The following is a 13,930-nucleotide window of genomic DNA, read 5'->3' on the forward strand; positions in this document are numbered from 1 at the left end:
GGTTTCATCGTGACTCAGAGGCTCAGAGCCTGTGCCCTCTGAACCCCAGGAGCCCTGCAGAGGCTGGGGAAGCAAGCTGCTCGGTGTGTGTGCAGCTGTGGGCAGCCAGAGGGTCGCTGACGGGAAGGTCGAGGTGTGGCCGAGTGACTAGCCCGGCACCCGCAGAGCTCCACTCCAGGTGCGCCTGTCCCCGCTGGCTCCACACCGGCCTGGGGACAGTAGGCCACCCCCCGCCCCCCCACGGCTCTCCCACCTGGCGGAGAAGGAGGCGGGGGCAGGGGGATGGCTTGCCCTGTTTCTTGGACTTCAAGCCACTCCCATGACACCTTAAAACACCGGAGCAGAAGTTGACAGGCTTGTGCTGCTTATGTTTTAATTATCATGTGACGGACACATCGCTGCACCCTCAGGTGTGCAGCCTCAGTGTCCCCCAGCCTCAGTGTCCCCCAGCCTCGGCGTCCCCCAGCCTCGGTGTCCCCCAGCCTCAGTGTCCCCCAGCCTCGGCGTCCCCCAGCCTCGGCGTCCCCCAGCCTCGGCGTCCCCCAGCCTCGGTGTCCCCCAGCCTCAGTGTCCCCCAGCCTCGGCGTCCCCCAGCCTCGGCGTCCCCCAGCCTCGGTGTCCCCCAGCCTCAGTGTCCCCCAGCCTCGGCGTCCCCCAGCCTCGGCGTCCCCCAGCCTCAGTGTCCCCCAGCCTCAGTGTCCCCCAGCCTCAGTGTCCCCCAGCCTCGGCGTCCCCCAGCCTCGGTGTCCCCCAGCCTCAGTGTCCCCCAGCCTCGGCGTCCCCCAGCCTCGGCGTCCCCCAGCCTCAGTGTCCCCCAGACTCAGTGTCCCCCAGCCTCGGCGTCCCCCAGCCTCGGTGTCCCCCAGCCTCAGTGTCCCCCAGCCTCGGCGTCCCCCAGCCTCAGTGTCCCCCAGCCTCAGTGTCCCCCAGCCTCGGCGTCCCCCAGCCTCAGTGTCCCCCAGCCTCAGTGTCCCCCAGCCTCAGCGTCCCCCAGCCTCAGTGTCCCCCAGCCTCGGTGTCCCCCAGCCTCAGTGTCCCCCAGCCTCGGTGTCCCCCAGCCTCAGTGTCCCCCAGCCTCGGTGTCCCCCAGCCTCGGTGTCCCCCAGCCTCAGTGTCCCCCAGCCTCGGCGTCCCCCAGCCTCAGTGTCCCCCAGCCTCAGTGTCCCCCAGCCTCGGTGTCCCCCAGCCTCAGTGTCCCCCAGCCTCGGAGGCCCCCAGCCTCGGCGTCCCCCAGCCTCAGTGTCCCCCAGCCTCAGTGTCCCCCAGCCTCGGCGTCCCCCAGCCTCGGCGTCCCCCAGCCTCAGTGTCCCCCAGCCTCAGTGTCCCCCAGCCTCGGTGTCCCCCAGTCCCCCAGCCTCAGTGTCCCCCAGTCCCCCAGTCTCGGCGTCCCCCAGCCTCAGTGTCCCCCAGCCTCAGTGTCCCCCAGCCTCAGTGTCCCCCAGCCTCGGCGTCCCCCAGCCTCAGTGTCCCCCAGCACCCCAGCCTCGGCGTCCCCCAGCCTCAGTGTCCCCCAGCCTCAGTGTCCCCCAGCTTCAGTGTCCCCCAGTCCCCCAGCCTCGGCGTCCCCCAGCCTCAGTGTCCCCCAGTCCCCCAGCCTCGGTGTCCCCCAGCCTCGGTGTCCCCCAGCCTCGGCGGCCCCCAGCCTCAGTGGCCCCCCAGCCTCGGTGTCCCCCAGTCTCGGCGTCCCCCAGCCTCGGCGGCCCCCAGCCTCAGTGTCCCCCAGCCTCGGTGTCCCCCAGCCTCAGTGTCCCCCAGCCTCAGTGTCCCCCAGCCTCGGTGTCCCCCAGCCTCAGTGGCCCCCCAGCCTCGGCGTCCCCCAGCCTCGGCGGCCCCCAGCCTCAGTGGCCCCCAGCCTCAGTGGCCCCCAGCCTCGGTGTCCCCCAGCCTCAGTGTCCCCCAGCCTCAGTGTCCCCCAGCCTCGGTGTCCCCCAGCCTCAGTGTCCCCCAGCCTCGGTGGCCCCCAGCCTCGGTGTCCCCCAGCCTCGGCGGCCCCCAGCCTCGGTGTCCCCCAGCCTCAGTGGCCCCCAGCCTCGGTGTCCCCCAGTCTCGGCGGCCCCCAGCCTCAGTGTCCCCCAGCCTCGGCGGCCCCCAGCCTCAGTGTCCCCCAGCCTCGGCGGCCCCCAGCCTCGGTGTCCCCCAGCCTCGGCGGCCCCCAGCCTCGGTGTCCCCCAGCCTCAGTGGCCCCCAGCCTCGGTGTCCCCCAGTCTCGGCGGCCCCCAGCCTCAGTGTCCCCCAGCCTCGGTGTCCCCCAGCCTCGGTGTCCCCCAGCCTCAGTGGCCCCCAGCCTCAGTGTCCCCCAGCCTCAGTGGCCCCCAGCCTCAGTGGCCCCCAGCCTCAGTGGCCCCCAGCCTCAGTGGCCCCCAGCCTCAGTGACCCCCAGCCTCGGTGTCCCCCAGCCTCGGTGTCCCCCAGCCTCAGTGGCCCCCAGCCTCGGCGTCCCCCAGCCTCGGCGGCCCCCAGCCTCAGTGTCCCCCAGCCTCAGTGTCCCCCAGTCCCCCAGCCTCGGCGTCCCCCAGCCTCGGCGTCCCCCAGCCTCGGCGTCCCCCAGCCTCAGGGCCACGTATGACCTTGTGTGTTTGTGGGGCGGTCTCTCACGAGCCATTGTTGACCCTCTCGCCCCATTCCATCGCAGAGCTGTGTCTGACACTCTCGGCCCGTAGTGCCCTCTGTTTAGTGGGGACACAGTACAGAGACCCCTTGTTTCTAAGTCCGTTCACTCAGGAGCGAGCCCAGCTCCAAACCCACCAGCACCACGAAGTGCAGAGGCCACAGTTGGCTGAGTGGGAGCCACGCGAGCTGGGCAGGCCGACCTCGTCCTTCCCAGCGTCCAGGGCATTCTGGGAAGTTACCAATTCTTGGGCAACATGAACAATCCTCTAGCTTCATAGGAAATAAAACCTGAGCCTTTAAGACTTAAGAAAAGTAATCTTCAGATTGTGGTTGTGAGGACACAGTGATGGTATTGTGAGCCCTGGCAGGGCCCAGGCGCAGGGCCGGCCGCGAGGGGCCGTGCGCACCGCGACGCGTTATGTAACGCGTGGTATCGGCTACAGCGGCGCCTTCCACCCCAAAGCACGCGCTGTGGGCTGTGTCGCTGTCTCCTGCCGTGACCGCCACAGGCCTGCGGGCGGGCGGGGACCCTCGAGGAAGATTCCTGCGAACTGAGGTCTGCAGCAACAGTATGTGATGTCAGTGCCGAGGTGGTATCCTGGCAGAATGAGTTTTCCAGGAAATACCTGGAATTACTTCTTAAATTTTATTAGCATGCGAGCTGGCAACTGATGAAACGTAACTTGGCGATCTTGAAGGTGAAATTACATCTAACTAGTCATGTGCTAGGCTTCCTGCCACTGAGGAGGGAACCCTGGGTGGCAAACTGGCCAGTCTGTCTGCTGCAAGAGACGAGGGAGGGAGGAAGGGGGAAGGTGGGGGACACAGCTCCGGTGGCAAACGGGGGACGTGTGTCCACTGCTGTAGGGCTAGACCCCAAGCAGGTGCTGTCACCTCTAGGAATCTGTCCTCAGGGTTTGGGAGAGAATCAGAGGAGGCCAGGTGGGGCAGCGCCCCCTTTCCTCACCGTGAATGCCCCGGCGTCCGTCCCACCACCCTGCTCCGCACCCGCTGCTGCTCCTGGGTGCACCGCCCTCAGCCTCTCGCCAGTGGCTGAGCCCCTCTGTTTGAGGACAAACATTTTAAAGCAGCTGTCACCTACGGTCACCCCTGAACAACCCTCTCAACCCAGGCCATTTCCTCATGGCCCTGTGAGCCACATCCCCCGACACAGGGCCAGTTAGACTTTTAAATCATCCCCTTGGAGAATCATCCAGAAGCACAGATTGCAGAAGAAAAGTGGGTGCCTGGGCGCACGCAGTGCCAGTGAGCATGCCCAGATGCTGCAGCCCACAGATAAAACGCGGCCAGCGTTCCTGTCCTCCTCCCCTTGGCCCCGCCCCACCTCTGCAGCTGCCCCAGTGACTCGGCAGGAGATCATGCTTCTCCTGGGCCTGACCGGATCGGTCTTTCCAGACCCAAGACGTCAGCCCACAGCGGAGAGCTCAGCTCCCAGCAGGAAGGCCCACGGTGACAGCCAGCACAGCGCCTGTGCGGGACGGGGGTCCTTGTTCAGTGTCAGGGAACTGAGGCTCCTGGGCAAGGGCAGCCAAGGGGCCAGGTGGGCGCCCTGGAGGAGAGGAGACAGGCCTGCCTGTCCTTTGGGTTGATAGAGGGGTGACCAGAGGCCCTTTGTCTCGAAAGTAATCCTTCTCATTCCTGGACTCACTGCGTTTGCAAAGCTCCTCGTCTTTCTGTCCTCTTGAGTCCCAAACAGTCAGCAAAACAAGCCAAGTGTGTCTTACGTCTAGACAGGGGCTGGTGCAGGGTGATTCTGCATGATTTTTTTTTAATTGATTTCAGAGAGGAAGGGAGAGGGAGAGAGAGAGATAGAAACATTAATGATGAGAGAGAATCATTGATCTGCTGCCTCCTGCACAGCCCACAATGGGGACTGAGCCTACAACCCGGGCATGTGCCCTTGACTGGAATCGAACCTGGGACCCTTCAGTTTGCAGGCCGACGCTCTATCCACTGAGCCAAACCAGCTAGGGCAGGATTCTGCTGCGTCGCCCTTAAGGAGGACTCCTTAAGGAGGGCAAGAGGGAAGGAAGCTAAAGCCACAGGTACAGCGGAGGTCGTGGTCAGGCGTCCTGTGGTTTGATTTAAAAATAATTTTTCTTGCTCTGTTTCCATAATACCTGAGTAGCTCAGACGAGAACTAAAATTGATGACATCCACTTACAACCTTTCCCTCGTTCAGTGCCCGTCTTCTCCCTCCTGACGGAAATAAGCGTTCTGCTTGCCTGAGAGCATGTGAGGGGCCTTCGTAGGAACCGGGAGAGGCAGTGCCCCTGGGGGCGGTCCCTGCCTCAGAGCCTGTCTCTGCAGCAGTGGCCTCCCTTTGGCCCCACCCCCTGGGTGAGAGGAGGCTGCTGGCCCTACTCTGCGTGGGGCCCAGGGTTTGGGAAAAGTAGCCGAGCAGGATGTGCCCATGCCCTCCGAGCCGCCCTCTGCCTCCGTCCTGAGACTTTCCACAAGCGCTTACTGAGTCATTGAGAGAGGCACAGAATTATGTCTTCGGTTAAAATGTGCACCTGACACCACCTCACCCATTAGGACGGCTACTATAAAACAATAGAGAAATAAAGAAATAAGCAAATAAATAACACGTTTTGGCGAGAATGTGGAGAAATGGGAATCCCAACTTAGTGTTAGCAAAGTCAAAGGGTGCAGTCACTGTGGAAAGCAGTATGGAGGGTCCTCAGAAAACTAAAATAGAACTTGCAAATGATCCAGCAATTCTCCTTCTCGGTATCTACCTGTAAGAATTGAAAGCAAGTTCTCTAAAAGATTTTCTTACAGCCATGTCCATAGCAGCATAGCTCGCAGCAGCTAAAAGGTGGAAGCACACAGGTGTCCGTCAGCGAGTGGCCAGTAAACAGACGTGGTCTGTACACACGAAAGGGGGGAACTCTGACCCGGCTGCAGCGGGGATGGGCCTCACAGACACTCTGCTCAGTGAGACAAGCCCGTCACAAAGGGGGGAATACTGCGTAGATTCCACTTACAGGAGGTGCTGCGAGAAAGCACACTCACAGAAACAGAAATCGTATTGTGGTGCCAAGGCTGGGAGAGGGCATGGGAGGAGGAGTTCCGTGGGCACAGGGTTTCAGCTTTCCAAGAGAAGTTCTAGGGGCGGATGGTGGCGATGGTTGCACAGTAATATGAATGTATTTAATCCCACTGTACTGCACACTTAAAAATGGCTGAGATGCTACATTTTCTGTGTACTTTACTACAGTAAAAAAAAAAAAAAAAAATGGAAAATAACCCTGGAAAAACCACGTAAGCTTGACACTCTTATTGAGCACCAGGCTAGAATAGAAAGTTTGTTTGCAGGTGACAGGGCTGTAGCTCAAGCCAGCACCTCCCAGCTTCCCTCTGCACCTCGCTGGTCACCTGGCTGCATTTGTCATGCTGTGCAGCGGGCGCCCTCTTTACTTCACGCTGACACATCTCTGCAGGGGACCCACTCAGGCCTCACTGGGCGGAGGAGCTTGCCAAGTTCAGTGGGCAGGGAGCTCAGGGCGTTGCCATCATTCTTGCGTGTGACAGCCAGACTCCCTGGCAACACTTTTGCCCTTAGCTGTCAGTTACTCTCTTCTGAAGTTTAAATTAGTGAAATATTGTAACTTAACAGATGGTAACTTAAACCAGATTCTCCAAGAGCATGTGTAAAGACACAGAAACCATCTGGGGCAGCGGTTCTCAACCTGTGGGTCGCGACCCCCTTGGCGGTTGAACGACCCTTTCGCAGGGGTCGCCTAAGACCATCCTGCATATCAGATATTTACATGACGATTCATAACAGTAGCAACATTACAGTGATGAAGTAGCAACGAAAATAATGTTATGGCTGGGTTACACCATGAGGAACTGTATTTAAAGGGCGAGAAGGTTGAGAACCCCTGGTCTAGAGCGAGCAGCTCAGGCTCCAGTGATGGACTGCCAGGGGGCTTCCAACATCCTTGCCCCTGCCTAGAGGTCACACCGCTGGTCACCCCTCAGCTTCCACAGACAGGACCACGCCCGACTCTGCCCTGGGGGAATCAAGCTGCCTGCGTCATGAGAGTAGCTAGCTCTGTCTGAGTGCCTGTGCCCGCAGCGGTGGGAGGGTGACGGCAGTGGGAGGGTGCCCGCAGCGGTGGGAGGGTGACGGCAGTGGGAGGGTGCCCGCAGCGGTGGGAGGGTGACGGCAGTGGGAGGGTGCCCGCAGCGGTGGGTGGGTGACGGCAGTGGGAGGGTGCCCGCAGCGGTGGGAGGGTGACGGCAGTTGTCTGCTGAGCGGCCTGGGGCGCAGGTTTCCTGCGTGGCCATGGAATGAGTGGCAGGCTTCCAGGCCGTGGCCCAACACTTAACCCTCCCTGTTGAGACTCCGGGGAAGACGGGGTGGTGAAAGCACGAAGTCGGAGTGTTTGCCGCACCCGTTCTTATTGAGAATTAACATGTCTGTTTGCTCCTTCTCTCGTGAAGGTCTCTCTGGTTTCCTCGTCCCGGCCGCCCTCTCCAGACCAGCCCTCCTCCAGGCCCCCGAGCGACGCCCCCGCCTGCCCCCGGACCGCGGCCAGCAGTGTGGCGCCGGTGGCTGATTTCAGCTGCCCCCCAGGATCCTCCTCCTGCCTGGACAACTCCGCAGCGAAGCACAAGCTCCTGGTTAAGCCCCGCAACCAGCGCTCAAGCAAAATGAGGCGCCTGTCCTCGGTAATCGGCTCCCCTCCCGCCGCCTCTCGCCCGCCTCTCTCCCCCCAGGGCCAAGTGCCCCCCCGAGTGACTCCCACGGCCCCAGTGACAACATACATTAATATGTCTCTCCCCTACATAAACCCTTCCTTCCTTCCTTCCTTCCTTCCTTCCTTCCTTCCTTCCTTCCTTCCTTCCTTCACTCTGCAACCCCTGTCAAGGACCTGCTTGCTGTGTGCTGCCTCTCCTTGCCTTCCCTCTGCACTCAGTGAAGTCCACACTCTGCCCCCACCCCCCGCCCCTCCACCTGCCCCGGGCTTTCTCTGGCTCTGCCTCCTCCTGCTCCTGAGCTCTCCAAGCGGCCTCTGGCCACAGGCCTTGTCCCTCCTCGATCTCCTGGCAGCTCCTCCTCAGCCCCGGGGTCTCGCCTCGAGGTCCTCTCCCCACGGGCTCACCTGAGTGTGTCCACCTCCCCCGCAGTGCTCACTTCCCTCATAGCAAGGGCTACGCGGGGCGACCTTTGGAAATGTATGCTCACTTGTTTACTGCCTGTCTTCTCCGAGGCCTCGTCCCAGCTGCACCTCCAGCCCTGGGGCTCGGCTCATCACAGAGCTGACCCAGCAAACATTGGTTGAATGCATGAATGAATAAACACACAGGGAATGAGTGATGGCAGCAGAAGAAGCCACTAGACTGGACCCCCTCCCCCCCACCTTGGGTGAGCACCTGCTTAGTAGCAGAGGGATGGTGCCCCTGTAAGGACAGACCCTCTTGGGGCTGCGGCCTGGGCAGCTGTCATAGCTGTGAGAGTCGAGAACTCGCTCGTGGTACCAGGGAGTCACAGTCCATGCAGGGTAGGTGCCTTCTCCCCAGCCTGGTGTGCAGACACTGCCTCACCCTAAGGAGCTGAGGCCAGGCAGCAGCCAGTGCTGAGAAAGGGGTGCTCGCTGACCAGCGTTCCCTCCCTTCGTCCCTCGAGACAAGATGGGGCTGACGAAGGCCCCGGGACAAGCTCGGTACTTCAGCTGGAGACGGTGGCGCGGGGCCACCCAGGATGTTGGGGACCCCCTGAGACAGGGGGTTCCCCTTTGGGCATGTGGAATGTGCTTCTGAAGCTCATGCTGGAAGGCTTGGCATGGGTTTTAAAGGTTGACTTTTGAGGGGACCCACGCTGAGGAAGGAAGTGACTGTGGTTGCCTCCAGGGCACTGTGCCCTCAGGGAGCTGGGGCCTCGGGTGTGCACCGGCGCTTGAGTATCCGGGGCCTTTACAGTGAGAGGCTCTGAGCTGGGGGACTTGCCAAGGCCCAGTCGCTCTGGCCTGCCCGTCCTCGTGCTGCGTGGCGCCCAGGGCAGGGACGCAGCAGCTCCCGCTGGCCCTCAAGGTGGGCTTTATTCCCAGCGATGTCTGTGGCCCTGCAGGGGTGCATGTCACCAGCCCGGCCGGACTTGGGGCCGAGGGCAGCCGGCTCCTGCTTCAGGGGAAGGGCAGTACCCCCTCTCTCTGCCCCGGGGAAGAGGAGCTGTGCCTCTTTCTTCGCTCTTGAACTTGACTTAGCTCTTCACCACATTTTAGAACAACAAAAGGTCTCATCTTCCCCATCTGGGTAAACAGAGTCTTTCCTTAATTTAAACTGTCGTGTCCTCTCCTCTCCTTCCCGTCCCTGGTGGGAGCAGCACGGATAGGTTAGGCTTTGGGAGGTCTGCTGCTTGGTCCTCAGCGGGAGGCTTCTGTTCTTCCTGTCTAAGTGCCTTTGCCCTTTGGCCATGAGGTCCCTCTTCCCAACCATGAGGACCTTCCTGGTACCGGGGCCCCCGTGGGACTCAGCTGCTTTCTGATGCTCCCATCCTGCTCAGCGGGTGGGGAAGAGCCGCCACGCTGCGCCCCCCCCCCCCCCCCCCCCCGTCCCGGCTGCCCTCCTGACCTGCGTGTCCGTGGAGGTTCACTCCCCTCTGGGCTTTGCGAGACACTGAGGCCCCCGTCGCCCCTGCTTCTCTAATAGCTGGGACTTCTTTCTCCATCACCCACCCTCCCCCACCCCGGGCTCAGGCGCCTGCAGAGCCTCTACTTTAGTCTCTTCCTCCTGCTACCCAGGTGCCTTCCTCCATCTGGGCAGAATGGCCGTCCGTGCCAGCTGGCCATCCCTGCTCGGTCCAAGTGGGGCACACTGCCCTGCACATCCCCGAGGCTCTGACTCGGTCGAGCTCTGGAAGAAAGCGGAAGGGCTTTCTTACCTTCAGAGCCCCGTCGCCCGCGGTCGGATGAAATCCTTGGCTCTCAAGTAGAGTTTCTCTCACGTTGGAGAAACACATCCCGGTGGGCATCTGGCTGAACCTGCCGGCCTCCGAAGCAGAGGGCAGGAGACAAGCGCAGGCTGTGCCCTCGGCTTTTCCCGTCCGCACAGAACGGCCCCGTGGGGTCCAGCACAGACGGGGAACCCCGGTGAATGTCCGCGCGCCCCTCCCCACAGTCAGTCCGCTCCCAGCCCGCAGTGCCAGGAGCAGGGCATGTCATGAACTCTCCCGGGAACAGCAGGGTGACACGGCTAGATCAAGGTGGCATGGCTGGCAGAGCTGCCAGCTGCACGCCCGGGTCTCTGACAGAGCCTGGCACCTCCTCACTCCACACTGCTCATCGGCGGGGCTGCCGCCTGCAGAGGATGGGGATCTGCCCCAGGGCTCGTACCAGTGAGAGGAGGGGGACGAGCAGCAGCCGGGATGGTCTCCATCCCTGTGCAGGGTGAGCAGTGGGTCCTCTACCTCCGCTCTCCGGGGAGGCCGGAGGGAGGAGGGCGGGGAGCGGTGGAGATGGGGGGCACACGCCTTCTGCTGCTGTGCCTGACCCTCTGCTCCACGTCCAAGTCCATCCTCTGGGGTCCGTGTTCCACGCCCGCCTTCGTCCTGCCGCCTCCCCCTGGGTGGGCCCCGTGGAGGCTGCTCCCGCTCCGAGCTGACTCAGTGTGAGCATTTTGAAGGTGACCCACATCCTGAAGAGGTTTCAACGTCCATGGTTTCCTGTGACAGCAAAAGGCCAGTGATGCCTTTGTACCTGCAGCTTTTGAAAATTCTGCTGTCGATTTCCTTACACATCTCCCTCTTTGTGTGCCCAGAAGAGTAGGATTGTGCATCTTGGCCAGAGTTCGGCTGAGATATTGTTCAAACATCCCAGCGATCCCGTGTTCTTTCAGCAAGGAGATGCTGGCTGGAAATCGTTAAAAATAACATCCACAGACAACAGAAACCTATTGCTGACACCCGGGGTGTTGCCTAAAGGTGGGGGAGAGAGCTCACTGCAACAGCCTGATGACTCCAGGCCCCAGGTCAGAGTTTTTCCAAAGATCAGTCTCCACACCACAGCCTTTGGGTCATTTTCAGGTTGGGCTTTTGAATGAAAAGTGATTGCCTTCCTCTCCTTTCCTCCGGAAGAGCAGGGGCTGGCTCTGCGTACGGCAGGAGGCCCGGCCCCAATTCCAGACCTTTGAGAAGAAAACTGCCACCAGGCAGCCCAGGTGTCAGGAGAGAGGGAGAGTCAGAGCCTCGGGGAGGAGGCCAGGCTTCTGTTGAGACGGATTTGAGTCGTGGGGTGCTGGTAGAGTGCCCTGGCGGTATGGGGGGGGGGGGGTCACGCAGACCCACCGTCGGGTCCGGACAGCAGCGGGGCTTGGCAGGACCTGAGGAGGGAGCTGGAGGAACACCGAAGAGCAGAGACTGTCAGGCACTTTGAGCTGAAAAGTGTGGACTTTGCCCTGTACGCTGTGGGCTGCTGTTGATGCTGTTTGACTTGCTGTGAATCCCGTTTTAGGCAAACAGCCTGCCCTCGCTGGGAGCGGGCGCTGAGGGGAGGCTGGCTCTGCGGAGCCCCAGCTTCCCTCTGGGCTCGGAGCTCCGCGGGCCAGGAGGTGCCCTCACCAGTGCACAGAGGGAGTGACGATCCTTCCCGCGCTGGGAGGCATCCCGAGGGGAGGAGCAACAAGCATAGAGCGCAGACGTGGCAGCCCTCCACCTGGTCACGGTCCCCTTCCGTGGCTTCGCTCGGTAGAGAGCCCTCCACGAGAGCCTCAGGCGACATTTATTTTGAGGGCATGGCTGCCACTGTTCTGCTGAAAGTGGGCTTGCGAGGCAAGACTCCAAACTAGAGCCGTGAGGGCGGGACTAGGAAGAGGCTCCTGGACGTGAAGGTCCGAGCGGGTGCAGCCTGGACAAGCGGGCGGTGGCGGGCTTCCCGCTTCCCCTGCAGTGATGCTGTGTGTCCTCTTCCTCTCCTAGCGGGCGCAGTCCGAGTGCCTGGGCGACCTGACCTGCACCCCCGAGGAGGAGGAGTCTGACGAGAAGCTGGTGCCCACAGTCAGCGCAGAGGAGACGCCCAGTGCTGGGCAGCAGCCTGGGCCCAGGGGACTGGCCCCCATGCTGCTGCCTGGGAGGCCCCGTGCCAGGCGGGCGCAATCTGAGTGCCTGGGCGACCTGACCTGCACCCCCGAGGAAGAGGAGTCCGACGAGAAGCCAGTGCCCACAGTCAGCGCAGAGGAGACACCCAGTGCTGGGCAGCAGGCTGGGCCCGGGGGACCGGCCCCCGTGCTGCCGCCCCGTGCCAGGCGGGTGCGTCTGCAGCACTGCCCCGCGCTCAGCGCCAGTGCTGAGGAGGACGAGAGCCCCCCCGGGGACGACCCCTCCAGCCGCCAGGCCACCCCGGAGGTCATGGAGGTCACGGAGCCCGTGCCAGGCCCAGCCCCCTGCTTGGAGTGCCCACTTTTGCCAGAAGACTCCCCACACCCTGACCCCGACAGCAAACATCAAAGGGAGGAGCCATCCCTTGAAAGCGCACGTCCACCCTCCGAGGACGCAGCTGGAGAGGTGGGGTGCGTTTCTGGAGACACTGAGAGTTCATCGCCCCACGTCCCTGAGGAGGACACGGCACCTCCTGGGACCGGCCCGGCCGTCCCCTCGGAGACTCCCCCCGGTCCAGACGGGCCAGGCCTCGCTGCGCAGGAGGCGGAGGAGGCGGGGCTGACGCTGGCAGTGCCCGGTCCCAGTCCTGAGGGCACAGAGGGTACAGAGTGCTCAGAGGACCACGCCCCCAGCCCTCCAGCCTCCAAGAGCTGCTTGAAGCACAAGGCGCCAGCGAGCAGGAGCCTCAGCGTGTCCCCCACGCCGCCCGCCTCAGAGCCACCACCACAGGAGCCCACCCCCTGTGCCCTGGACGAGGAAGCCGCCCCCCTGGAGTCCCCCAGGGCTGAGCAGGGCGAGTCCCGGCAGGAGGGAGCCGAGAGGGAGGCACCGGAGCCGAAAACCGGGAGAGGAGGCAGCAGGCCCCGGGGCGGGAAGAAGTTCTCCGTGGCCTCGGGCCGGGCGTGGCCGCACACAGGCCACAGAGAGCGGCCGGCGCGCCCAGGCCCCGTTGCCGCCCCCTCCCCTGTCCGGCTGCCCCTGCTGAGGAGCAGCGCGGCCTGGAGGAGCGAGGCCGCCCTCGATGACCTCCAGGCGCCTCCAGAGCGCCAGAACCCAGAACTGGAGCCTCAGGAGCCACCGTCACCCGCCGAGCGTGGCCCTCAGGACTCGGGGAGCAGGGCGGCCAGCCAGGCCGGGCCCGGGCAGAACCCCCCGGAGGCAGTGGCCACACCGGCCACCAGAGAGCCCCGCCCCTCCGCCCAGGAGCCGCGCCCGTGTGGGGACAGGAGCCCCTTCCCCGTCAAGCTCCGGTCCACGTCTCTCTCCTTCAAACACAGAGACGTGGCCGTGCCGGAAGGGAAGGGGGTCAAGAGGTACAGTGCTGAGGTCCGGCTGGAAAAAGGAGGACCGGCTCTGCTCCCGAAGGACGACAAGTGTCACGTGGGGGCGGCCCCCACGATTCGGGGGACCAGGACCCCCAACGGCCAGGGGAAGGGGAAGGCCCGGTCATCGGAGCAGCCGGGCTCCAAGCCGCCCCTGCCCAGGAAGCCGCTTCTGCAATCCCTCACCCTCCCGTACCCGCCCGCGGGCCCCGATGTGAGCCCTGGAGAGCTGGACAAGGTCGCACCACCCCCGGGCCCCAGAAAGGAGAGTCGGACGGTGGAGAAACGGTTGCCCCGCCGGGGAGCTGGTAAGAGCCAGCCCTGAGCATGCTGGGGGTGGGACAGCGCAGGCAGGCAGTGGGAGGGCCTGCTGGACATCCACCGGGGAGACACGGTGAACACGGGGGTGAAGGCCTTGCCGCAGGAGATTGGCAGCAGAGTCCACATTCCTCACGGTGCCCTCGCGCGTTTGAGAGTTGGGCATGGAGACCGAGAAGGGGGAGCAAATGCCAGGAGGTTGCGTGAGTTCAGGGAAGTCAGGAATTGTCCACACTCGTTTCGCAAGGCCTTGTTTCCTAGCAGGTGGCCCCTGGGGGCTCATGCCACTCCCACTGCTTACCTGGGAGCTCCGTGAGGCCCTGTCCGGCCCGTGCTCTTGGCGGAGGCCCTGGGCTGGCAGCACCTATGTTCTTCTTGGCTTAAAAGGAAGCACCTGGCCCCTCAGTCTCTTAGTGTCCTGACCTCCACCCCAAGAAAGTGGTTCCTCCGTCTAATCATTGGGCTCACGGGCCCGGGTGCAGGACGCACCCCCTTTATTGCAGTCACACCTCTGTCCAGTGTGCGCCCCTCAGCAGGTGGGCGCGGGCTCCCT

The 13,930-nt window shown here is 63.0% G+C and overlaps 1 protein-coding gene across 2 annotated transcripts in view; it reads left to right on the forward strand.

Annotated features, from left to right (window-relative positions):
• CRACDL (CRACD like) overlaps nucleotides 1-13,930 on the forward strand; it is a 112,814-nt gene that overhangs the window by 81,949 nt on the left and 16,935 nt on the right. For both annotated transcript variants that reach the window (XM_081100658.1, XM_081100659.1), the window contains exons 6-7: nucleotides 7,087-7,314; nucleotides 11,558-13,367. In XM_081100658.1, coding sequence (XP_080956784.1) covers nucleotides 7,087-7,314; nucleotides 11,558-13,367 — 2,038 coding nt within the window. The remainder of the gene's footprint in view (nucleotides 1-7,086; nucleotides 7,315-11,557; nucleotides 13,368-13,930) is intronic.

This window comes from Myotis nattereri, assembly GCF_964212035.1.
Source record: "Myotis nattereri genome assembly, chromosome: 10".
NCBI lineage: Eukaryota > Metazoa > Chordata > Mammalia > Chiroptera > Vespertilionidae > Myotis > Myotis nattereri.